The 26,442-nt window shown below is 44.2% G+C and overlaps 1 protein-coding gene across 1 annotated transcript in view; it reads left to right on the top strand.

The window, feature by feature from the left end:
• The window catches only part of LOC147965761 (uncharacterized), a 35,438-nt gene extending 17,482 nt beyond the window's left edge, over window positions 1–17,956 (top strand). The window contains exon 5 of the mRNA XM_087530594.1: window positions 17,610–17,956. Coding sequence (XP_087386720.1) covers window positions 17,610–17,956 — 347 coding nt within the window. The remainder of the gene's footprint in view (window positions 1–17,609) is intronic.
• The last annotated feature ends 8,486 nt before the right edge of the window (window positions 17,957–26,442 follow it).

Raw genomic sequence — 26,442 nt, forward strand, 5'->3', positions numbered from 1 at the left:
TGAAGACGTACGACTACATCAACCGCGTTGTGCTAACGCTTCCGCTTTCGGTCTACGAGGGTACGTGGACAACACTCTTCCCTCTCGTTGCTATGCATCACCATGATCTTGCGTGTGCGTAGGAAAATTTTGAAATTACTACGTTCTCCAACAGCAAGCCGGCTCCAAAAGGAAGATGGACTACCTGGGACGTCGGGCTGTAGCTAGAAGGGCGGTTGGGATGCGGCATCGGCCCATACCGCGGTGACCCCCGATTGGGACGCACCGACTGTGGATTTTCTTCCTCGCTGATGTCGACCGCGTCTACGCAGAACATTGCTCCCGTCCCCCAGCTGTGGGATCAGGCCGGATATGTGACCAGCGGTGTGACCACCGTTGTTCTATGCTTGTGAAGAGAGCAACCCAAGCAAGCAGGCTTGTAGCTTAGGCTCCTGCTAGTGTATATATATATAGTGGTTTTCTTTTTCTCTCCATATCAACCATTTTATATTGCGTACGTGCCATTGAAGAGTGAAATGATGATTGCTTCTTCCGACTAACTTACTGTTTGATTTGACTGCTCCTTTAGTGGCCCCTAGATGTACTCCCCCTAAGCGTATGCAACAGTCAAACGTACACATGGACGCAAAAATGCGTGTGACGCCCTAATGCATGCATGTCCGAGCACACGATGGAATACACACGGTCACGCTCAAGTGCTCAACCTACACGTGCATGCACACACATACTCAGCCAGGGTGAGCTAGTGACCGTATAAACACCGGAAAATGCATGTATTGAGCGCAATGAGCGTATTATGAAGTCCACTGACCGTATTTTTACAAATATATAGTGACAGATAGTGTATTTATCTTGTTTGAAATTAAGCCATATTAACAGGAGAGGAGGCAGTATGGACTAGCATTACTTTGTTGTGTCCCGTCAACTTGCCGAACGAGGAGAAGCTTGCAGGACGGGAGAAGCTTGCGCGCGATGGCTCGCAGGACAAGGAGAAACTTTTGACTAATGCAATCTCTCCTTCACTCAGGCGGTCGACGTGCAATAGTTAATTCGGTGTCAGATTTCCAGAAGCATACACTGTACTAGTACTATTATTGTTGCACTTCCCGAAGAGGCGAACAACCAAGCGCAAAGTTTACTAGTAGTAGTACTACTACTATAGTCTATAGATGTATGTACTATACTAGTACTAGGAACCGGATGGAGGAGCGTCTGCACTTTTATTATATTTTTAAAATGTGATAAAGCAATCTTCAACACATTTGGTTCTCTTCGAGGGTTCTCGCATGTGATAATGGAATTTGATTGCATGGAACACTCGCCACAATTCTCGCTTAATGCTGGCTCATATCCTGTTACAAATAGGAGCGCTTGGTAATATTTCCTCTTGTTTGTTATTCAGCATGTAAACAGGTCAGCAAACCTTGCGGCGCATCTTTGTGTGAACCGTGCTTGCTACACTTTGAATGTGGCCGAGAGCTGGCTTGATGAAACAGCTCGCTCCCTACTTCTTTTTTTGCGGGGTACCTCGCTTCCTAGTGACCAGTGTCTTGGCTGATCGTCCTAAGAATGCTTATATATGAATAAAGCTCTCTCACTTACCTGCAAAAAAGATTAAGCCATATTAACCGGAAAGGAGGGAGTATGGACTAGCGCTACTTGTTGGTGTGTCCCGTCAACTCGCAGAACGAGGAGAAGCTTGCAGGACAAGGTGAAGCTCGCTTATGCCTTTTGGCTAATGCAACGTACCCTCGCCCAGGTGATGGACATGCATCAATTCATTCGGTGTCAGATTGCCAGAGGCATACACTGTACTAGTACCGAACATGCGGAGTACCATCATTGTTCGACTTCACGAAGAGGCGAAGAGCCAAGCGCAAGGTTTAGTAGTACGAGTAGTACTACCACTAGAACCGCATGGTGGAGCCTCTGTACTCTTATTTTTTTAATCTCTGATAAAGTACACATTTATTCCGGAGAAGAGCGGAAAACGGCAGCCCAACATGTAATGATGATATCGATAAACCATGCTCGAATATATCTTGGCCTCCGTGCGAGCCCGTCTGTGTGTTCTCGCTCCTCGTCTCTCTCAAGGAACGACGGGTTGGCCATTTTGCTGTCAATTGAGATCGGTTTGCTCACACTCCGGTCCCACATGTCAGTGATATGCTAAGAGGAGGTGCGTTGACCGACTAGCCTACACGTACTTGGTTTTGCACCTTCATACTACTCCTCCCTCCGTCACAGTTTATAGGGCGCGCTTCATTATGATGCATTTCTCTCAATGCAGTTCCACCACTAGAGAGACTTTAGACGCATTTGGTTTAATGCTCAATTAATTAGGGCGTGGTAACCGCAATTTTCTCTCGATGTAGTACTACGGAGTGGATTAAGTGCAGGCATGTGTGTACCCGTGGTGGAAGCACTACATGCATGTGTGTACGCATTATTTCCTCTAGTAATAGACGCCGTGCTATAACTACCAATGCTATTTTTCAGGCCGATCGCTAGTCGCCTTGGTCCCAGAGATTTTCTCTTTTTCTGAAGCGCGCTCTATAAGCAGTGACGGATGGAGTAGTATGAGTGGATTCAAAGAAGAACGTATTGATGGTTGCTTCTTCCGAGCAACTTACAGTGGGAAAGGTGAGGCTTATGATTTGACTGCTCATTACTCACTATTAATGCGGCGCAACAACCGGTCTGAGTCTCCCATGCGGCTGTGCACTATCCCCTCGGTTCTTAAATATACTCCAGAGTATTTGTCTTTCTAGAGATTTCAACGAGTGACTACTCAAATATTTGTCTTTTTAGATCGATTCAAATGGACTACTACATACGGATGTATATAGACATATTTTAGAGTGTAGATTCACTCATTTTGCTCCGTATGTAGTCACTTGTTGAAATCTCTAGAAAGACAAATATTTAGCAACGGAGAGAGTACACATGCGAAGCAAAATGAGTGAATCTACACTCTAAAATATGCCCATTTAAAATTTGTAAAAAGACAAATATTTAGGAACGAAGGAGTATAATTTTGTGCATGGCACATGGACCCGGATGCCGAAGAGGCTTCTGGCAATGCTATCAAGCTTCCAGCATTTGTTTACATAATTGATGTACTACTAGGAAACATACATGTGCGTTGCAACGGGAGAAAAAACCTTTTCATGTCCTTAGCTCATACCTCATGGACTCCTCCGTTGCAACACCATGAAAGAAAAAAAGCACCTATTTTTACAACTCCATATTTTATTTGTATATAGTTGTACACAATACATCATAAGGTACATCGAGAAATAGCACTGCAAATATTCATCGGGTATGATAAGGTGGTGTTGCAGGAGAATTATTAAATTTGATTATGGTTGTTAAAGATTATATTGGTCAACTTAGCTGTTATCATATCAATATTAGATTTAATTACATGTTACCTCAAACACACGGTGAGCAGTTTTAAGAGGTAATGGAACACTTATGTCCGAACTCTTCACGTCCGATCATGAATGTTTTGGGAAATTGCTCATGGTGGTGATGATGTTGGCATACCTTATTTACAGGAACTCAAGGTCTACGATGTCATCTCCCTCTCCGATTTCGGTCGATGTGTTTGTGGTTCCGGTCCGGGCACCACCTTATTTTTCTTGTTGTCTTGCTGATAAGATTGAGGTGTTGAGCATTTTATCTAACAAATAATTCAAGTATGATCAGGTTAATGGTAAGAAACAATAATAAAGTATAAATGTACACAGCCAAAGACCGACCCACAGCCTCTCTAGCTGCCGGCGAAATCAATCCAGCTGGGCTTGAAGCCTCTCCCACACTCCACTCATGTCTATTGGACGGACCTTGCATCGGTAGATCTAATCGGTCGGGTCTTGCATCGTTCCAGTGTAGCATCGTATCTCTCATTGAGAATATGCTACATGCTTTCTTTTATCATCTATAGGTAGAATCATCCAGCAGCCAGCTTCTGAATATGTGCAGGTTCTGCATGTATATAAATTGGTGTGATTGCACATAAGGAGTCGAGCTGGTACTATTTTAGAACGGGACGAAACCTTCCAATCAACAGAATCATTCTAGCTCAGCTGGCATCAAGCTAATTAGCTGGTGCGGAGGGCACGAGTTCGATTCTACGTACTCGCAAACAATTTTTGGGTACTCGTTAAGAGTTAATGGGCCGGCCGAGTTGGGCCCCTAACATCACGTTTCTTTTTTCCTTTTAACGAAACTTTTACGATGCCTCACCCAGTCTACCGAGGGGACGATGGACGAAACTTGTTTGACCAATGACGGACGAATTTACGGTGGTAAGAAGCAATAGCCCCTTTATTAGTAGGTATAGATACAAATAATTTTCCAGCGACATGAAATTGTACAATGGTGTGAGCTTCAGCTTTTGTTTCGTGTGTCTTGCCATCCATGCTCTTTCGGAAACAATAAAAAACTAACTTCCTTGCTAATTAAAGCTAATATTTACATCACAACTGAAGACAAAGTTGTGAGAAGGTGTTAAATTAAAATTGATCCATGCTTTCATTGGCAGCAACGTCCCCCCAGCTCTGTCTAAATCAACAAGGCATGTTGGGAAAAAAGTAGTTGTCTGGAGCATGCAACATTCCGATCATTTTGTGCAGTTCCACTAAAATAGAGCTGAGCGTCCCTGTTCCAAAGATATTAAGTGTGATTACGATAATAGAGGACTGCTGATGAAACAATAAACACACAAATAGAAGTCGGTCACCTTTGCGGTCTCTCTTAAGACTAACTAGTTGGAGAAGATTAGGCTCAGAGTTGGATGAGGAGGATAGAGCAAAACCAATCTCCCTTTGTGCAGTCGCACTGAAATGTAGAGACGTTGCCCGTGTGACATTTTGGTAGAACTGCACAAAACACTCTTAAGAAAGAAGTGATTTGTGCAGTTCGCCAAAAGGTCGCAATAGCGACGAGGTGAAATGGATAGCCCTGTTTGCAAAAAAGAGGTAGAAAGGAAACAATTACTGGCCAATAACAGTTGATGACACATGCGACGACAAAAAAGAAGCATATTCCTTGTCCTAAGGGAAGATAACAACACAGTTGTGTTTGTCTAAAACGGTGCGAGGACGAGATTGCAATATGGAAAGTACGCCGAACGAGCTACGTTTTGGGCAAAGAACTATGGAAGATCCACATGCAGCAACGTGGGAAGACGGGCAGTGGAGCAAGGCCGGAGGGGATACCTAGAGGTCGTCGGGGGTGTAACTAGGTGAGCGGCAACGGGCGGAATCTGCCCATTCTGCGGTAGCGAGCATGTGGCGTAGGCCCTACCACGCCGGAGCTTGGTCAGAGAGAACGGCGTGTATCGCAGATCGGGGCGTGCTGCCTCAGCGTTGTCAAACGGAGAAACGATGCACGTCCTCCCTTTCCGCCGGCGGACGGGATGCGGCCAGATCAGTGACCAGCGGTGAGAGAGAGAGAGGTCACCGCAGCCTTGTGTGAGATACTATGAAGAGAGACAAACCAGGCAGGCAGGCTCCATTGTATATAGTGGAGCGGACTACCTTTTTCTCCATAAAAATCATTTTATATTCTACGTACGTGCCATTGAGCGATATAACTTTATTTAAAAATAACGCGCCAACGCATCAAGTCGAACTTTGTTTCGTGCACGCGTGTACACAACCTCCGTAGGTAAACAACCGCTACACGCGTTCAAATTAGCACGTGGGCTGCCATTTCGTACATAAATGAGCTCCACCGTGTACCCGCGCGGGTGTGGCTAGGCACGAAGCGTGAGTACGTGCACGGTGCACCTATTCTCTTCTTGTATACGTACACCACCTACGTGGGGTTGTGTGAGAGAGATACAAACGTAGAGAGATAGTATAGTGTGTGGGTTCGTGAGAGTTTTTTTGGGGGTGGGGGGTGGGGTCAATCAAAAAATGTAACATATGCAATGTGTGTGAAACAGAGTCTTGGATATATCATATATATAGAGGGGGCGATCCACGAGAAGAGAGTGGAGGTATCATCGGCTTCAGGTGTCCATAAAATCGAAGAGAGGGATGATGTGTGTGTGTGTGTGTGCGCGCGCGCGATCGATAAATAGTGCCATCGAATTTGTGTGTGCCCACGTCAAAGATATAGAGTGGCTGGCCTACTGGAACGTGAGAGGGGACAGGTGCAGTTTGTCTCTGTGGCATGGATACCTACCTACAACGCTCGACTATCGATGTGTTGTGGGGGGGATGGAGGCCTAATTAACTATAGAGGTACAATGGCTGGTATATGTGTGGAGGAGGAGAGAGGCCTACCTCATGTATTAAGGGAGATCGATCTACCTCATGTATTAAGGGAGATCGATCGGCATCCATGCATATGTGTAGGAGAGGAATAAGGTTGGGAGAGAGACAGAGCTAGAGTGTTGGAGGGGGTGGTAGTGGAGTTGATTCTAACAAATGGTGGGATAGGCTTGCTAGACAACCAAAGGGCATGCCTGCAATATCAATAAGAGAGGGGATGGCTGCCTGTCTGTGCACGTGCGTGTGAGAGACGGGTCAGGAGGCATGCACGAATGATGAGGGGGGGGGGGGCGATATGGTTGTGGTAAGCAGACATAACTAAGTAGGAAGATCAATCGTCCTTTGTCAGAGAAAGGAGAGACATAACTTGTGAGGTACATCGATCGATGGGGGGGAATGGTTAAAGTCGACCTAGGTATATGTTGGGAGATCGATCGGTATACATGCATGTGTGTGTTAGAAGCAAATGAGGCATGGGGAGAAGGATAGAGAGAGAGAGGGATGCATCTAGGAGGTAGTGCGAGAGTCATACTATATCGAGCGGGAAGGAGTGTGCAAGTACGAGATCGATGAAAAGAGTGGTGGGAGTGAGGCATGGACGGTGATAAGAGAAGAGGGGAAGTGATACGTCTCCAACGTATCTATAATTTTCGATTGTTCCATGCTATTATATTATCAACCTTGGATGTTTTATATGCATTTATATGCTATTTTATATGCTTTTTGGGACTAACCTATTAACCTAGAGCCCAGTGCCAGTTTCTGTTTTCCCCCTTGTTTTAGAGTATCACAGAAAAGGGAAATCAAACGGAGTCCAATTGACCTGAAACTTCACGGAACTTATTTTTGGACCAGAAGAAGCCCACGGAGTATCGGAGTTGGACCAGGAGAGTCCCGGGCTTCCCACGAGGGTGGGGGCGCGCCCACCCCCCTGGGCGCGCCCCCTGCCTCGTGGACAGCTCGGAGGTCCACCGATGTACTTCTTCCTCCTATATATACCCATACACCCTAAAAACTTCGAGGAGCACAATAGATCGGGAGTTCCGCCGCCAGAAGCCTCTGTAGCCACCGAAAACCAATCTAGACCCGTTCTGGCACCCTGCCGGAGGGGGGAACCCACACCGGTGGCCATCTTCATCATCCCGACGCTCTCCATGACGAGGAGGGAGTAGTTCACCCTCGGGGCTGAGGGTATGTACCAGTAGCTATGTGTTTGATCTCTCTCTCTCTCTCTCTCGTGTTCTTGATGTGGTACGATCTTGATGTATCACGAGATTTGCTATTATAGTTGGATCTTATGATGTTTCTCCCCCTCTACTCTCTTGTAATGGATTGAGTTTTCCCTTTTAAAGTTATCTTATCGGATTGAGTCTTTAAGGATTTGAGAACACTTGATGTATGTCTTGCGTGGGATACCCGTGGTGACAATGGGGTATTCTATTGATCCACTTGATGTATGTTTTAGTGATCAACTTGCGGGTTCCGTGACCTTGGGAATCTATGCATAGGGGTTGGCACATGTTTTCGTCTTGACTCTCCGGTAGAAACTTTGGGGCACTCTTTGAAGTACTTTGTGTTGGTTTGAATAGATGAATCTGATGCATATCGTATAATCATACCCACGGATACTTGAGGTGACATTGGAGTATCTAGGTGACATTAGGGTTTTAGTTGATTTGTGTCTTAAGGTCTTATTCTAGTACAAACTCTAGGATATATTGAACGGAAATAATAGCTTCATGTTATTTTACTATGAACTCTTGAATAGATCGATCAAAAAGAATAACTTTCAGGTGGTTTCGTACCCTACCATAATCTCTTCGTTTGTTCTCCGCTATTAGTGACTTTGGAGTGACTCTTTGTTGCATGTTGAGGGATAGTTATATGATCCAATTATGTTATTATTGTTGAGAGAACTTGCACTAGTGAAAGTATGAACCCTAGGCCTTGTTTCCACACATTGCAATACCGTTTGTGCTCACTTTTATCATTAGTTACCTTGCTGTTTTTATATTTTCAGATTACAAAAACTATTATCTACTATCCATATTGCACTTGTATCACCATCTCTTTGCCGGACTAGTGCACCTATACAATTTACCATTGTATTGGGTGTGTTGGGGACACAAGAGACTCTTTGTTATTTGGTTGCAAGGTTGTTTGAGAGAGACCATCTTCATCCTACGCCTCCTACGGATTGATAAACCTTAGGTCATCCACTTGAGGGAAATTTGCTACTGTCCTACAAACCTCTGCACTTGGAGGCCCAACAACGTCTACAAGAAGAAGGTTGTGTAGTAGACATCAGGAAGCTTGTGTTTTGTGCTAGGCACACCTTGCTAGAGAGGCATATCGATCGATGTGTGCCGTAAAGAAGGAGCTGGGGGGCCTACACACACCGTGGGTGAACGACCTAAAGTGAAAAGGCGAATTTGCGTGATGGAGCTAGAGAATGCTGAGGGAGGGTGAGAGGGATGCGGGCGTGTGCATGCACGAGAGAAAGTTAGCGCTAGCTAGCTACAAAGATAAGAGGATTGTGTGGGTGTAAAAGACGAATGGAGATCACACTTCATTATAAAAAGCGAATTCGGATATTTGAAGAATCTATCATAGTGTTTTAAACCAACGCATGTGTGAATATATATAATGGTGATACACATGGTGTGGTTATGAACTTGTTATACTACATATAATATATTTTATCTCTACTCTTATAAAAAACGGATTTGTTAATGATGGTGTGCCTGCCATCCTGCAATATAGGACGTCCGATTTATATCTGACGGATAGGAAGGAAACTATGGCAATTTTGAAAAAAGATACCCACACCCCTCTCCATATTTGCAAATTAGGCCTCCCCTTGATCATGTTGATGTTCTGTGGAAACATGGGCATCTTACTATTACTACGTATAATATATAGAACATTGATCATAATTTGGGCTAATGTGTGGCTTTTGCAGCTCAGGTCTAAATACTTGTCATAATGTAGGGGGCGGGGCACTATACTATGTGTGATAAACACGATGTACACGTATGGAACATGGTTTAGATTATGAATATATAGTTAGTACATCAAATGTACTATTATTTGGAATCAACATCAAGTGTATTCAAAAAATAGAATTCGAGTTCATGTAGTACACATAGTTCATATCTATCTCTATAGTAATCATGTGGTGTGTTATTAAGGTAATACACGAATGATGGTTGAAGTTTGCAACAATCATGATTGTAGACTCTTATTGAAATAGAGAAACGAATTCAAATTCAGTTCGAATTGTAGCGGTAGTATAGACATTTGGAATGCACTAAAATGTTGGTATGAGTAGGTTACATGCATTATACAGCAAGCAAAAAAATTTAATTGGACATAACATGGATTCATACTCCCTCCTTCCATCTATATAGGGCGTAATGCGTTTTTTAAGACCGCCTTTGACTATTGACAAGATTAATAGTACATGACAAGCACAATGTGAAAATTATATCATTGAAAGAACCTTTCACAGACGAATTTAACGGTGTGCTTTGTGTAAGTTGCATGTCATATATTATTGCTCTAATATTTGGTCAAAGTTAGCATCGAAAAATGCATTAGGCCCTATATAGATGGAAGGAGGGAGTAGCTTTGAATAGCATTTTTATAGTAAAACGGGGCAAGATTCTCTCTTTGTGTGGTGTGAATATTTTTATTTTTTTCATTTTCTTTTTGGTTGAGGGAAGTGCGAATTGATTTGGTACATACAAGTACAATATTACACGTTAGGCTTGTCCCTCAAATTCAACCCGCACCTTGTTATATCCCGAAAATTCAGATATCGTGCTCCCAAAACTGGCGCCTTCACAACTCGCGCCTTGCTATCCCGAAATTACAATGCGCATGAAAACTCCCTCCAGCTGCCAAATCCCGAGACGCGAAATCCCCCTTCTAACCCTGAGCCGAAAGGTCCGCTAGTTCAAATCGGTGGGGGGTACTTTTGCAACACACCCTACATTTTGGGCAAGCGCGTCCCTAAGTCATGGTTCACCCCCTCCCATCGCCTCCTTTTTGCCATTCGAAATACCAGGCCGCCATAACCTCTCTGCTCCAGCCGCGAAACCCCACCCTCCTCCGTTCGCCACCTCACCGCTGCCCAGCCGGAGCCTCTTCCCCGACAACCTCGTCCACCGCAACAGCTCGACGTCCCTCATCCACCTCTCCGGATCAGGATCCTTCGTCCATCTCGTTGTCCCGCCGGTTCAGCCGCCCCGTCCTCCAGCTCCAAGGAGCTGCTCCGACGATCGCCTCGTCTATCGCGGCTGCTCCATCCCCACAGCGCCGCCTTAACCTGCTCCACCGGAACCGCAGCATCCTCACCGACTCCTCGGACGAAGCCGAGGCCTACTCGGTGCCACCAAAGAGGTTGTACACTCATCGCATCACACCTTCTCCTTAGCTCGACCTCCCGGCGCCGATGGTGCTCCATCTCGCACCCCAATGGAGCAGCTACCTTGAAGCTGGCGCCGCGGGCGACATCTCCATGACGGCTCTCCCCCAGTGCGAGGCCCCTTCGGCGGCGGCGGCCATACCAGTCGGATCTGCTGCTGCTGCTCCGGCTCTCGCTCGCTCGCTCGCGCTGCTGCTGCTCTCCCCCTCAATCGCTGCTGCTCTACTCCGATTTAGCTACACTCCAGTCGACTGAATCGACTTTTGGGTCAGTCGATTTTCAGGGGGTGGGGGGCTCGCCGGAGTTAAGGAAGAACCACCCGCAGCGGGGACGGGGGCTCATCGTAGAGGTACCCCACTATCTATCTTAGGGTTCAGGGTGGGGGCCTATAGGCCTGGCCGGGCGGCGGTGGACCGGCGGTGGGGAGTTTTTTCGGGGCGGCGAGGCAGCGCTGGGGCCAGTGGTTCGGCCGGTGGTGGCTGGCGGCTCGGGGGGATGCAGGTTGAAGATGAACTACAGGCCCTCCCTAAACTACATGTCAAGTGCCTCTCTGCTACCATTGCGTTCAGTTTCGATAGTAACATTCAGATTCCACAGTAAATTTCAGTTTCAACAGTTAAGTTCAGTGTCAACTGTTTCTACCTCATCAGTTGTAGTCAGGTGGTTTTTGGTGATATAAATTTTACATCTATTTGACATCATCTATTGGAGATGCTATTAGAATCCCACTTGAGATTGATGATGTATATGTTGTGCTGCTTCAGCCTTGACGTCTTATGGCTCACCGGGGCTGCTCCAACGACAGAACGATCCATCCCAACAGAGCAGTGCCCTGGACGCCGTCTACAGATTCCTCAGATCTTCCTCCACACCTCCGACAGCCACCTCTGCCTCAACTGCTTCAGCGACCAACCCAATGATGCTGAGGTCGACACGGCTACGGCAAAGAGGTTGTACACTTGTTGCATCACTTATTACTATACATTCATGTCGATCCATTAGGGCTATTTTGGTTCGACGGAAAAACATAGCAATAGGGAATTTTCCAATGGCACTCTACTATTCAATTATTCATGCATTTTGTTGAAAGGAATGAAGCAAAACATCCACCTGGACCTACTTTTCAAAATCCTATGCATGAAAACAAGAGCAAGTGCATTAGTGGCAGAATAACATTCTAACTGTACACGCTTTCATATGGTTTCACTTTATTTTGGCCATGTTTCTTTGCATTCCTCTGCTCTTCCAATTCCTGTAAACCAAACACTCAAGTTGACAGAAATCCTGTGTTTACAAATGTTCTGTTTACCATGTGCATTCCTATCCTATTCCGGTGTTTTTCCTATCCCTGCGTTTTTAGAATCATGCAAGCCAAATGACCCCTTACAGAACTACTTCAGTTACAGGTAGGTGCCGAAGGGAACTTTGTGTGGTTTGTCCTGCTCCTGCCGCGGCGTCGTCCACCTCAACTGAGCTGCTCCATCGACAGAAACATCCACCAAACCGGACATCACGACTCCTGACCATCTTTCGCCGCCTCAGACCTCCTCCCCTGCCGCCGGCACCCACCGCAACGGCATCACCATCACCGACTCAACAGACGAACCTGAGGAGTACACGGGTCCACAAGAGAGATCGCACTCTTTTGTTTCTGCTTATGTTATGCATTGCTGAAAATTACCTGCTACTTTATCGTCCTGTTCACCTCTTGGACTCCAAGTCAGGTCCAAATTAATGTTCAATCTTGAGTTCTAAATTAGTTGTGGGGCACATATCGAGGAAGCAATGAATAGTATCTCTGTCTAATATCTGGTTCACCTAGGGTATGCCTATGTTGTTCATCTTGGGTGGGAAACAAATAGTGAAGCAATCATCATCTGTCTTTTTATTAAATTAAAGCAATCATCAGCCTGCTATCATTATTTTTGGATCCATCCACTGTTTGTTACCACCACTCTAAAATTCTGCATGCTCTCCTTACATAATCTCACCATATTTTTTTCGTATGCATGTCAGATATTGTACACAGTCATGCTGAACATGTAGAGAAAAAGAGAAAAGTTTTGCGCGGCAATACAATGTCATGCATACATCGCTCCATGGTGGGTTCAATGGCAAACCCTCCCCACCCCTCTCTAGATTGTAATCCATAGGAAGATATCTGTTGTGAGGCGGATTCAGACGCCGCTAACCACTCCTATTTACCTCCCAGGGTGTTTGCTCTACCTTGGCATGATGATGTTAGTCATATCATGCATATGTTGCCTTGCAGTGCCTACTTTGACATCATATATGTCATCTGCTTAGTTTAGACATGTTCTGTAATGCCACCTGTTTAGTTTCTATGTCACATATGGGAATTATGCAGTCTCATGTCTTTTAGCCAGCCATAATATACGTGAAATGTTCAATGCCGTCCTGTTTAACCAGGCATCATATATTTGAATGATATCTTGCCCATCCTTTTCTTCATTACATTTCCATTTGTCGACAATGTTTGTACATTAAACTACTCTTCCTGCGAATCAGCCATTTGGGTGGGAGATTGAAAAATCTGGAGTGAAAACAAGGCCTTGAGAGCAGACAATGCTACCTGTCGAAGCAGATCTCTTGTTGGGTCCCGATAGCTCCTCAGAGATGGATTCAGAGACAGATGACCAGTCCTATTCCCCCACCGAGGTGTATGCTCTAACTTGGCACGGTTATACTGCTCATATCATGCATATGGTGTCTTGCATTACATAGTTTAGACATCATATACACAATATTCAACACCATGTTCTTAGTTTAGACATCATATCTAATGCCCTCTGTTTAGCATATAAATCACATGTGTGAATTAAATGATGCGATCCTGATTACTTAGATAACATGTAGGTGAATTATGTCATGCGATCCTGTTTAGTTATTCATCCTATCTTTGAATTATGTTATGCTATGCTATCCAGTTTAGATAGACATCATATATGTGAAATTATGTCAGGCTATCCATTTTAGTTAAACAATATACATGTCAACTATTTCATGCCCTCTTTTTTCCACACTATCTATTGCATCTTTCTCTCATACAATGTCTGTACATTCAACTATGTTTCTTGTTTATCAGCCATTTGAATTGGAGCGGGTGATGCCAGCATCTAGCGGACTAAAAACACGGTCTTCAAATAAAATAGTGCTACCTCTTGGTGGAGATAGCACCCCGGTTGTACATGCACGAGAACCAACCCTACCACACATAACCCAAACTCTCATAGATTGTAACCCTACTGCGATGCACAGAGAACCATCTAAAACAGTGCTACCTCTTGGTGGAGATAGCACCCCGGTCATACATGCACAAGAACTAGCCCTACCACACATAACCCAAACTCCCGCAGATTGTACCCCTACTGCGATGGACAGAGAACCAGCTTCACCCAATCTAACCCCAACCCCAGCAGATAGTAACCCAGTTCCTGTTGAGACAAAACCATCTCCACCACAGAGCTCCCAAACAAGAGCAGTTAGTAAGGCAGCTCCAGTGCCCAAAGGGCCAGTACTACCACGGCGAACCCCAACTCCACCAGTTAGTACGCCTATTCCTATGGAGGAAGCACAACCAACTAGTCATAGTTTAGCATCTATCGCATTTGATGTTGTTAAATCGTATCTGCGTATCTTCCCATCTTGGAAATATTATAATGAAGATGAAGGAAAATGCCAGTTGCAGGTGTTTGTCCAGGAGTTATGTGCAAGTAATGTTATTCATGGAAATTACTTTGCTTTGTCCCATACATCCTACCTCCATGATGGTTATAATACAACAAATTTTCCCATTTTTCTCTATAGAGAAGGACCGATTTGGAAACTCAGGATGAGGTAACCTGTGCTAGTACCTCTGCTATCTTCAAGAATGCTTGGTGGCAGTATCGGAATTACCTGAAGAAAACGTACTTCACCGGCAAAGAAACTCATCAAATTCCCTTACGTTCTCCTGAGACACATTTACTGGACGATGACTGGGAACACCTTGTTCTGTACTGGTCCCGAACCAAGAATGTGGTAAGGTCTATGAGCTCATTTTCTATTTTTAAGTACTATATTCTTGCGTCTTACTGTACTCTGTTCATGTAGAACAAGTGCCTAAACCTGAAGAACAACTGTTCTAATTTAAGATTCCACTGCTATCATAGTTCAAAAAGCACTAGGCGTTAATTGTGTGTTTTGCCATTGCCTTGCGCTTTACTGACCAAAGCGCATGCTTATGCGTAGTTATGCACATATTAAGCGTAGTTATGCGCAATGCGTTTCGCCAACGCCTAGAGCCTAGGCGCGCTTAAGCGCTCTCTTAGGCGCGCCTTTTTTTAACTATGATTGCTGTCGTGCATACAGCTTTGCTCTTGTATCACTGTATTTACTCATACAAACTTATTTTTAAATTGAAGGATCCAATCGAAACTCCAATGGCACAGCAGGTATGTTCATGCATGTTTCTTTAACAAGCTTGCTCTTATCAATAGCTCTGTTGATTTCAATTTCAATTGTGTATACAGTTGACTTCTCATATCATGCACATTACTAGTATCACAACAGAGCTAGTAGTGTTCTTGTACATGTAGACTCGTGGTAACCATCTGAAATCTTGTTGTGCCATGTAGTTTCCCACGCTTTGTATTCTTTCACTGCTACTTTTTCTTGAACTGGTATGATTTGAACCGTGTCTCTATTTTGATTTGGCAAGACAATGCAGTGACTATAGGACATAGATATATGTTTGTTTGATGTTTTTATTATGTACTAGTACTTGGCAATAGAAGACTTGGTAGTTTAATCCTGTCCACCTTACGAATGAACTGGTTCACCGAAATGAGTTTCTTATACTAGTACATGCTAAACATGTTATGTGTCTGCTTGTTTCTTCTTTTAGAATGCTGACAGAATATTGGGGAAGAGTGCCTTATTAAGCAATGGTAAAGGAAGTAATGCAGATAAGGTTCAGGATAGTGACACATCCTTGTTGGTCTCCAACAAAGTTGATAAAACAGCTAAGGAAGACTATCTCGAAGACAGTGAGACAACCCCAAAGTCCTGTCTTGGTTTAGTGTTCGAGTTACTGGCCACTACCGCTTGCACAAGCTATTCAAACTCACTGTCTGAATCAGTTTGGTTTCTTGAGTCTCAACTACAAGCTGAAAGACATCGATCAGCTGTGCTGCGACAAGAAGCGGAAGGACTGCGGAAGTCCCTGGAGCTTTCAGATGCATACTTTCTGGTGCAACAGCAAGCGTTGGAGGATTTTAGCGCCAAACAGGACAAAGCTAATAAGCTTGCTAAGCTTATTGTCAGCATGGTGGATACCACATTTCTTGAGCTCTTCTGAAGTTGTTTCAGTTATGCTCTTGTTTTGCTGCCGCGTTTATTTACACTGGTGGCCAACTTTGACGGCCAGTGTATGTAATATGCTCCTTTGTTCCCTATATTTGCACTGGTGGCGAACTTTGATGCCCAGTGGATGTAATATGTGTAATAGCGGTAATAGGCTAGCGTTAATTGCTTGCTTATTTATTTCCTTATTGTCTTGTTTAGTTGTTTGCTTGTAGTCACTGCAGTTCTTTTTCTGTGTTTTTCTAGTGGCCCCAATAACCTATTTTTGGAAACTAGGCCAAAATAATCATGGCAACACATGGACTGTTGTAACCATGGGCCTCCTGTGGGCCGTATGATCCATGGACCTTCTGCGGGTCGTAGGATCCATTGGCCTTCTATATGGGCCGTAGGATCCATTGGCCTTCTACGGGTCGTACGATCCATGGGCCTTTTACGGGCCATAGGATCCATGGGCCTTCTACGGGGCGTATCATCATTTCGCCAATCACGGGCTGTACTATTCATGAACAATAATGGGTTGTTAATAGGCCGTATTTGATAACTCTATGAAAACAGCCCAACGGGTTTTTTTCGACATGAAAACGGCCCAACGTATTAACAGGCCACAAACGGGCCGACTGTAACCACGGGCTATATTTGGCCCACAAGCCAAAAATGACAGTAACGGGCCATAAGTAACTGAATGCTGGAAATGAGCCCAAGAATAAATGGACCCTGAGAAGGCCGAAAGATAACATGGGCTGGAAACGGCCCAACGGAATAATGGGCCATTAATGGGTATAATATGATACAATGTTCATTACGGGCCAGTTTTACCACGGGACGTTAAGGGGCCGAGGGTTACTAAGGGCCTCGTATGGGCCGAAAGACGTCATGGGCCATACATGGGCTAGAAGTTAAAACGGGCTGGAATTATATTGGATGGCCTAGATGACCCTACTAGGCCTAATTCGGATAGGCCGTAAACGGGCCCTGGCATAGCGGGTTGTAAATGGGCTATATGCGAACAGGCTGTTAATAGGCTTGTCGTGGGCCGGCCCGACACCTTTTGACCAAGTCAAATGGGCCGGCCTTTTCACAGGAATGGGCCTCTGTTGGGCCGTGCCACGTGTCGACCTATCATAGGCGCTTTGGGTCCAACGAGTGGATGACATCTGTCCCAACGGTGAGACGACACGTGTTTCCTCCAGCCAAAGATGATTTTACACATGGAAAATCCCCATTGATCGGGGCTGTTAACGGGCTATCGGATCCAAAACCGGACCCGATAGCTTAACGGCGTTCTGTTACGGTGGATGACACGTGTCGGTCACCCTAGACGAAAGCACTTCTATGACACACGATTTATCGTCATGGAAGTGGATACTTCTGTGATGATAATTTTGGTAATGTCATGGAACACTTCTACGACAGCACATGTATGATTACTTGATTCTGTCATAAATTTGTCATGGATGTACATGCATGACAGAAAACGTGACCTACTGTGACAAACACGTATCATCACGGAAGTGTATTTTTTGTAGTGACGGCTATGATTGAAACATATCAATTCCAAGACAACAAGACACTTACTAGCCTGTGGGAGAAGCGAATGTACTGGGTGCCGGCCTACTTCATGCAGTGCTTCTTCCCATTTCTGCAGACTATGCAGCGCAGCGAGGGGTTCAATGCTGTTTTGAAGCGGTACGTGAGCCCTGGCAACTCATTGCTGCAGTTTGCCAAGCAATACACCGCTTTGCAACAGAAAATACTGGGATCTGAGCTACAACAAGAAGCAAACACCATGCTCAAGCAGCCTAAATTGCTAACATATTTACCGATGGAAAGGCAGATGAGCAAGATATATACCAACAAGATTTTTAACAAGTAAGTGAATAATTTTACCGTTCTAATTTGCACAGGCATGAAGTTAGTAGGTGACATGTAGAATGCAATGCAGTTGCCAACTTTTTTGACTTGCTGATCTATTGAAAAATAGCCATTAAGTACATTGTAAGCATGTTCTGTAATTGCCATGTGAAATCAACTATAGTTGCTGAAGGAAATATGCCCTAGAGGCAATAATAAAGTTATTATTTATTTCCTTATATCATGATAAATGTATATTATTCATGCTAGAATTTTATTAACCGGAAACATGATACATGTGTGAATACATAGACAAACAGAGTGTCACTAGTATGCCTCTACTTGACTAGCTCGTTGATCAAAGATGGTTATGTTTCCTAGCCATAGACATGAGTTGTCATTTGATTAACGGGATCACATCATTAGGAGAATGATGTGATTGACTTGACCCATTCTGTTAGCTTTCCACTCGATCATTTAGTATGTTGTTATTGCTTTCTTCATGACTTATACATGTTCATATGACTATGAGATTATGCAACTCCCGTTTACTAGAGGAACACTTTGTGTGCTACCAAACGTCACAACGTAACTGGGTTATTATAAAGGTGTTCTACAGGTGTCTCCGAAGGTACTTGTTGGGTTGGCATATTTCGAGATTAGGATTTGTCACTCCGATTGTCGGAGAGGTATGTCTGGGACCACTCGGTAATGCACATTACTTAAGCCTTGCAAGCATTGCAACTAACGAGTTAGTTGTGGGATGATGTATTACGGAACGAGTAAAGAGACTTGCCAGTAACAAGATTGAACTAGGTAGTGAGATACCAATGATCGAATCTCGGGCAAGTAACATACCGATGACAAAGGGAACAACGCATGTTGTTATGCGATCTGACCGATAAAGATCTTCGTAGAATATGTGGGAGCCAATATGAGCATCCAAGTTACGCTATTGGTTATTACCGGAGACGTGTCTCGGTCATGTCTACATAGTTCTCGAACCCGTAGGGTCCACACGCTTAAAGTTTTGATGATGGTTATATTATGAGTTTATGATTTTTGATGTACCGAAGGTTGTTCGGAGTCCTGTATGTGATCACGGACATGACGAGGAGTCTCGAAATGGTCGAGACATGAAGATTGATATATTGGAAGCCTATATTTGGATATCGGAAATGTTCCGGGTGAAATCGGGATTTTACCGGAGTACCGAGGGGTTACCGGAACCCCCTGGGGGCTTAATGGGCCATAGTGGGCCTTAGTGGAGAAGAGGAGAGGCGGCTAGGGCAGGGCCGCGCACCCCTCCCCCTCTAGTCCGAATAGGACAAGCAGAGGGGGGCGACGCCCCCCCTTTCCTTCCTCTCTCCCTCCCCTTTCCCCCTTCTCCCAATCCAACAAGGAAGGGAGGGAGTCCTACTCCCGGTGGGAGTAGGACTCCTCCTGGCGCGCCTCCTCCTGGCCGGCCACACCTCCCCCCTTGCTCCTTTATATACGGGGGCAGGGGGCGCCCCAGAGACACAACAATTGATTTGATCTTTTAGCCGTGTGCGGTGCCCCCCTCCACCATACTCCACCTCGATAATACTGTAGCGGTGCTTAGGCGAAGCCCTACGTCGGTAGAACATCATCATCATCACCACGCCGTCGTGCTGACGAAACACTCCCTCAACACTCGGCTGGATCGGAGTTTGAGGGACATCGTCGGGCTGAACGTTTGCTGAACTCGGAGGTGCCGTGCGTTCGGTACTTGATTGGTCGGATCGTGAAGACGTACAACTACATCAACCGCATTGTGCTAACACTTCAGCTTTCGGTCTACGAGGGTACGTGGACAACACTCTCCCCTCTCGTTGCTATGCATCACCACGATCTTGCGTGTGCGTAGGAATTTTTTTGAAATTACTACGTTCCCCAACAGTGGCATCCGAGCCTGGTTTTATGCGTAGATGTCATATGCACGAGTAGAACACAAGTGAGTTTTGGGCGATATAAGTCATACTGCTTACCAGCATGTCATACTTTGGTTCGGCGGTATTGTTGGATGAAACATCCCGGACCGAAATTACGCGTACGCTTACGCGAGACTGGTTCTACCGACGTGCTTTGCACACAGGTGGCTGGCGGGTGTCAGTTTCTCCAACTTTAGTTGAACCAAGTGGCTACGCCCGGTCCTTGCGAAGGTTAAAACAACACCAACTTGACAAACTATCGTTGTGGTTTTGATGCATAGGTAAGAACGGTTCTTGCTCAGCCCCTAGCAGCCACATAAAACTTGCAACAACAAAGTAGAGGACGTCTAACTTGTTTTTGCAGGGCATGTTGTGATGTGATATGGTCAAAGCATGATGCTAAATTTTATTGTATGAGATGATCATGTTTTGTAACCGAGTTATCGGCAACTGGCAGGAGCCATATGGTTGTCGCTTTATTGTATGCAATGCAATCGCTCTGTAATGCTTTACTTTATCACTAAGCGGTAGCGATAGTCATAGAAGCTTAAGATTGGCGAGATGACAATGATGCTACGATGGTGATCATGACGGTGCTTCGGAGATGGAGATCACAAGCACAAGATGATGATGGCCATATCATATCACTTACATTGATTGCATGTGATGTTTATCTTTTATGCATCTTATCTTGCTTTGATTGACGGTAGCACTATAAGATGATCTCTCACCAAATTTCAAGATAAAAGTGTTCTCCCTGAGTATGCACCGTTGCCAAAGTTCGTCGTGCCCAGACACCACGTGATGATCGGGTGTGATAAGCTCTACGTCCATCTACAACGGGTGCAAGGCAGTTTTGCACACGCAGAATACTCAGGTTAAACTTGACGAGCCTAGCATATGCAGATATGGCCTCGGAACACTGAGACCAAAAGGTCGAGCGTAATCATATAGTAGATATGATCAACATAGTGATGTTCACCATTGAAAACTACATCATCTCATGTGATGATCGGGCATGGTTTAGTTGATTTGGATCACATGATCATTTAGATGACTAGAGGGATGTCTATCTAAGTGGGAGTTCTTAAGTAATATGATTAATTGAACTTTAATTTATCATGAACTTAGTCCTGATAGTATTTGCATAACTATGTTGTAGATCAATAGCTCGCGATGTAACTCCCCGTTTATTTTGATATGTTCCTAGAGAAAAACTAAGTTGAAAGATGTTAGTAGCAATGATGCGGATTGGATCCGTGATCTAAGGATTATCCTCATTGCTGCACAGAAGAATTATGTCCTTGATGCACCGCTAGGTGACAGACCAATTGCAGGAGCAGATGCAGACGTTATGAACGTTTGGCGAGCTCGATATGATGACTACTTGATAGTTTAGTACACCATGCTTTACGGCTTAGAATCGGGGCTTCAAAGATGTTTTGAACGCCACGGAGCATATCAGATGTTCAAAGAGTTGAAATTAGTATTTCATACTCATGCCCGTGTCGAGAGGTATGAGACCTCTGATAGTACTTTGCCGACAAGATGGACGAGAATAGCTCAACCAGTGAGCATGTGCTCAGATTGTCTGAGTACTACAATTGCTTGAATCAAGTGGGAGTTAATCTTCCAAATAAGAGAGTAATTGACAAAGTTCTCTAGTCACTATCACCGAGTAACTAGAACTTAGTGATGAACTATAATATGCAAGGGATGACAAAAGTAATTCCCACGCTCTTCGTGATGCTGAAATCGACGAAGGTAGAAATCAAGAAAAGCATCAAGTGTTGATGGTTGACAAAGACCACTAGTTTCAAGAAAAGGGCAAAGGGAAGAAGGGGAACTTCAAGAAGAACGCCAAGCAAGTTGTTGCTCAAGTGAAGAAGCCCAAGTCTGGACCTAAGCCTGAGACTAAGTGCTTCTACTGCAAAGGGACTAGTCACTGGAAGCGGAACTGCCCCAAGTATTTGGCGGATAAGAAGGATGGCAAAGTGAACAAAGGTATATTTGATATACATGTTATTGATGAGTACTTTACTAGTGTTTATAGTAACCCCGCGGTATTTGATACTAGTTCAGTTGCTAAGAGTAGTAACTCGAAACGGGAGTTACAGAATGAACAGAAACTAGTTAAGGGTGATGTGACGATGTGTGTTGGAAGCAGTTCCAAGATTGATATGATCATCATCGCACACTCCCTATACTTTCGGGATTAGTGTTGAACCTAAATAAATGTTATTTGGTGTTTGCGTTGAGCATGAATATGATTTGATCATGTTTATTGCAATACGGTTATTCATTTAAGTTAGAGAAGAATTGTTGTTCTGTTTAGATGAATAAAGCCTTCTATGGTCATACACACTAACGAAAATGGTTTGTTGGATCTCGATCGTAGTAATACACATATTCATAATATTGAAGCCAAAAGATGCAAAGTTAATAATGATAGTGCAACTTATTTGTGGCACTGCCCTTTAGGTCATATTGGTGTAAAGCGCATGAAGAAACTCCATGCTGATTGGATTTTGGAATCACTTGATTTTGAATCACTTGATGCTTGTGAACCATGCCTTATGGGCAAGATGACTAAAACTCCATTCTCCGGAACAATAGAGCAAGTAACTGACTTTTTGGAAATAATACATACTGATGTATGTGATCCGATGAGTGTTGAGGCTCGCGGCAAGTATCATTATCTTTGACCTTCACAGATGATTTGAGCAGATATGGGTATATCTACTTGATGAAACATAAGTCTGAAACATTTGAAAAGTTCATATAATTTCAGAGTGAAGTGGAAAATCATCGTAACAAGAAAATAAAGTTTCTACGATCTGATCGTGGAGGAGAATATTTGAGTTACGAGTTTTGTCTACATTTGAAACAATGCGGAATAGTTTCGCAGATCACGCCACCCGGAACACCACAGCATAATGGTGTGTGTGAACGTCGTAATCATACTTTACTAGATATGGTGCGATCTATGATGTCTCTTACTGATTTACCGCTATCATTTTGGGGTTATGCTTTAGAGACAGCCGCATTCACGTTAAATAGGGCACCATCGAAATCCGTTGAGACAACGCCTTCTGAACTGTGGTTTGGCAAGAAACCTAAGCTGTCGTTTCTTAAAGTTTGGGGCTGCGATGCTTACGTGAAAAAGCTTCAACCTGATAAGCTCGAACCCAAATCGGAGAAATGTGTCTTCATAGGATACCCAAAGGAGACTATTGGGTACACCTTCTAATCACAGATCCAAAGGCAAAATATTCGTTGCTAAGAATGTATTCTTTCTAGAGAAGGAGTTTCTCTCGAAAGAAGTGAGTGGGAGGAAAGTAGAACTTGATAAGGTAATTGTACCTGCTCCCTTATTGGAAAGTAGTTCATCACAAAAATCTATTCATGTGACTACTACACCAATTAGTGAGGAAGCTAATGATGATGATCATGTAAACTCAGATCAAGTTACTACCGAACCTCACAGGTAAACCAGAGTGAGATCCGCACCAGAGTGGTATGGTAATCCTGTTCTGGAGGTCATGTTACTTGACCATGATGAACCTACGAACTATGAGGAAGCGATGATGAGCCCAGATTCCGCGAAATGGCTTGAGGCCATGAAATCTGAGATGAGGTCCATGTATGAGAACAAAGTGTGGACTTTGGTTGACTTGCCCGATGATCGGCAAGCCATAGAAAATAAATGGATCTTCAAGAGGAAGACGGATGCTGATAGTAGTGTTACTATCTACAAAGCTAGAATTGTCGAAAAAGGTTTTTTTGACAAAGCTCAAGGTGTTGACTGCGACGAGATTTTCTCACTCGTAGCGATGCTTAAGTCTGTCTGAATCATGTTACCAAATTTCCATATTTTATGAAATCTAGCAAATGGATGTCAAAATTACATTCCTTAATGGATTTCTTAAAGAAGAGTTGTATATTATGCAACCAGAAGGTTTTGTCAGTCCTAAATGTGCTAACAAACTGTGCAAGCTCCAGCGATCCATCTATGGACTGGTGCAAGCATCTCGGAGTTGGAATATACGCTTTGATAAGTTGATCAAAGCATATGTAGTTTTATACAGACTTGCGGTGAAGCCTGTATTTACAAGAAAGTGAGTGGGAGCACTACATCATTTCTGATAAATATATGTGAATGACATATTGTTGATCGGAAATAATGTAGAATTATTCTGCAAAGCATAAAGGAGTGTTTGAAAGGAGTTTTTCAAAGAAAGACCTCGGTGAAGCTGCTTACATATTGAGCATCAAGATCTATAGAGATAGATCAAGATGCTTGATAAGTTTTTTCAATGAATACATACCTTGACAAGATTTTGAAATAGTTCAAAATGGAACAGGCAAAGAAAGAGTTCTTGCTTGTGTTACAAGGTGTGAAATTGAGTAAGACTCAAAGCCCGACCACGGAAGAAGATAGAAAGAGAATGAAAGTCATTCCCTATGCCCCAGCCATAGGTTCTATAAAGTATGCGATGCTGTGTACCAGATCTATTGTATACCCTACAATAATTTTGGCATGGGAGTACAATAGTGATCTAGGAGCAGATCATTGGACAGCGGTCAAAATTATCCTTAGTGGAATAAGGATATGTTTCTCGATTATGGAGGTGACAAAAGGTTCGTCGTAAAGAGTTACGTTGATGCAAGCTTTGACACCGATCTGGATGACTCTAAATCTCGATCTAGATACATATTGAAAGTGGGACAATTAGCTAGAGTAGCTCCGTGCAGAGCATTGTAGACATAGAAATTTGCGAAATACATACGGATCTAAATGTTGCAGACCCGTAGACTAAACTTCTCTCACAAGCAAAACATGATCACTCTTTGGGTGTTAATCACATAGCGATGTGAACTACATTATAGACTCTAGTAAACCCTTTGGGTATTAGTCACATGGAGATGTGAACTAATCACATAAAGATGTGAACTAGATTATTGACTCTAGTGCAAGTGGGAGACTAAAGGAAATATGCCCTAGAGGCAATAATAAAGTTATTATTTATTTCCTTATATCATGATAAATGTTTATTATTCATGCTAGAATTGTATTAACCGGAAACATGATACATGTGTGAATACATAGATAAACAGAGTGTCACTAGTATGCCTCTACTTGACTAGCTCATTGATCAAAGATGGTTATGTTTCCTAGCCATAGACATGAGTTGTCATTTGATTAACGGGATCACACCATTAGGAGAATGATGTGATTGACTTGACCCATTCCGTTAGCTTAGCACTCGATCGTATAGTATGTTGCTATTGCTTTCTTCATGACTTATACATGTTCCTATGACTATGAGATTATGCAACTCCCACTTACCGAAGGAACACTTTGTGTGCTACCAAACGTCACAACGTAACTGCGTGATTATAAAGGTGCTCTACAGGTGTCTCCGAAGGTACTTGTTGGGTTGGCGTATTTTGAGATTAGGATTTGTTACTCCGATTGTCGGAGAGGTATCTCTGGGCCCACTCGGTAATGCACATCACTTAAGCCTTGCAAGCATTGCAACTAATGAGTTAGTTGTGGGATGATGTATTATGGAATGAATAAAGAGACTTGCCGGTAACGAGATTGAACTAGGTATTGAGATACTGACGATCGAATCTCGGGCAAGTAACATACCGATGACAAAGGGAACAACGTATGTTGTTATGCGGTCTGACCGATAATGTGGGAGACAATATGAGCATCCAGGTTACGGTATTGGTTATTGACCGGAGACGTGTCGCAGTCATGTCTACATAGTTCTCGAACCCGTAGGGTCCGCACGCTTAAAGTTTCGATGACGGTTATATTATGAGTTTATGAGTTTTTATGTACCAAAGGTTGTTTGGAGTCCCAGATGTGATCACGGACATGACGAGGAGTCTCAAAATGGTCGAGACATGAAGATTGATATATTCGAAGCCTATATTTGAATATTGGAAATGTTCCGGGTGAAATCGGGATTTTACCGGAGTACTGAGGGGTTACCGGAAACCCCGGGGGCTTAATGGGCCATAGTGGGCCTTAGTGGAGAAGAGGAGAGGCGGCTAGGGCAGGGCCGCGTGCCCCTCCCCCTCTAGTCCGAATATGACAAGGAGAGGGGGCGGCGCCCCCCCTTTCCTTCCTCTCTCCCTCCTCTTTCCCCCTTCTCCTAATCCAACAAGGAAGGGAGGGAGTCCTACTCCCCGCGGGAGTAGGACTCCTCCTGGTGCGCCTCCTCCTGGCCGGTCGCACCTCCCCCCCTTGCTCCTTTATATACGGGGGCAGGGGGCACCCCAGAGGCAAAACAATTGATTTGATCTTTTAGCCGTGTGCGGTGCCCCCTCCACCATAGTCCACCTCGATAATACTGTAGCGGTGCTTAGGCGAAGCCCTGTGTCGGTAGAACATCATCATCGTCACCACGCCGTCGTGCTGACGAAACTCTCCCTCAACACTCGGCTGGATCGGAGTTTGAGGGACGTCATCGGGCTGAACGTGTGCTGAACTCGGAGGTGCCGTGCGTTCGGTACTTGATCGGTCGGATCGTGAAGACGT

Source organism: Triticum urartu, chromosome 6A (assembly GCF_056163025.1).
Source record: "Triticum urartu cultivar PI428250 chromosome 6A, HENAU_Tu73, whole genome shotgun sequence".
NCBI classification, from domain to species: Eukaryota; Viridiplantae; Streptophyta; class Magnoliopsida; order Poales; family Poaceae; genus Triticum; species Triticum urartu.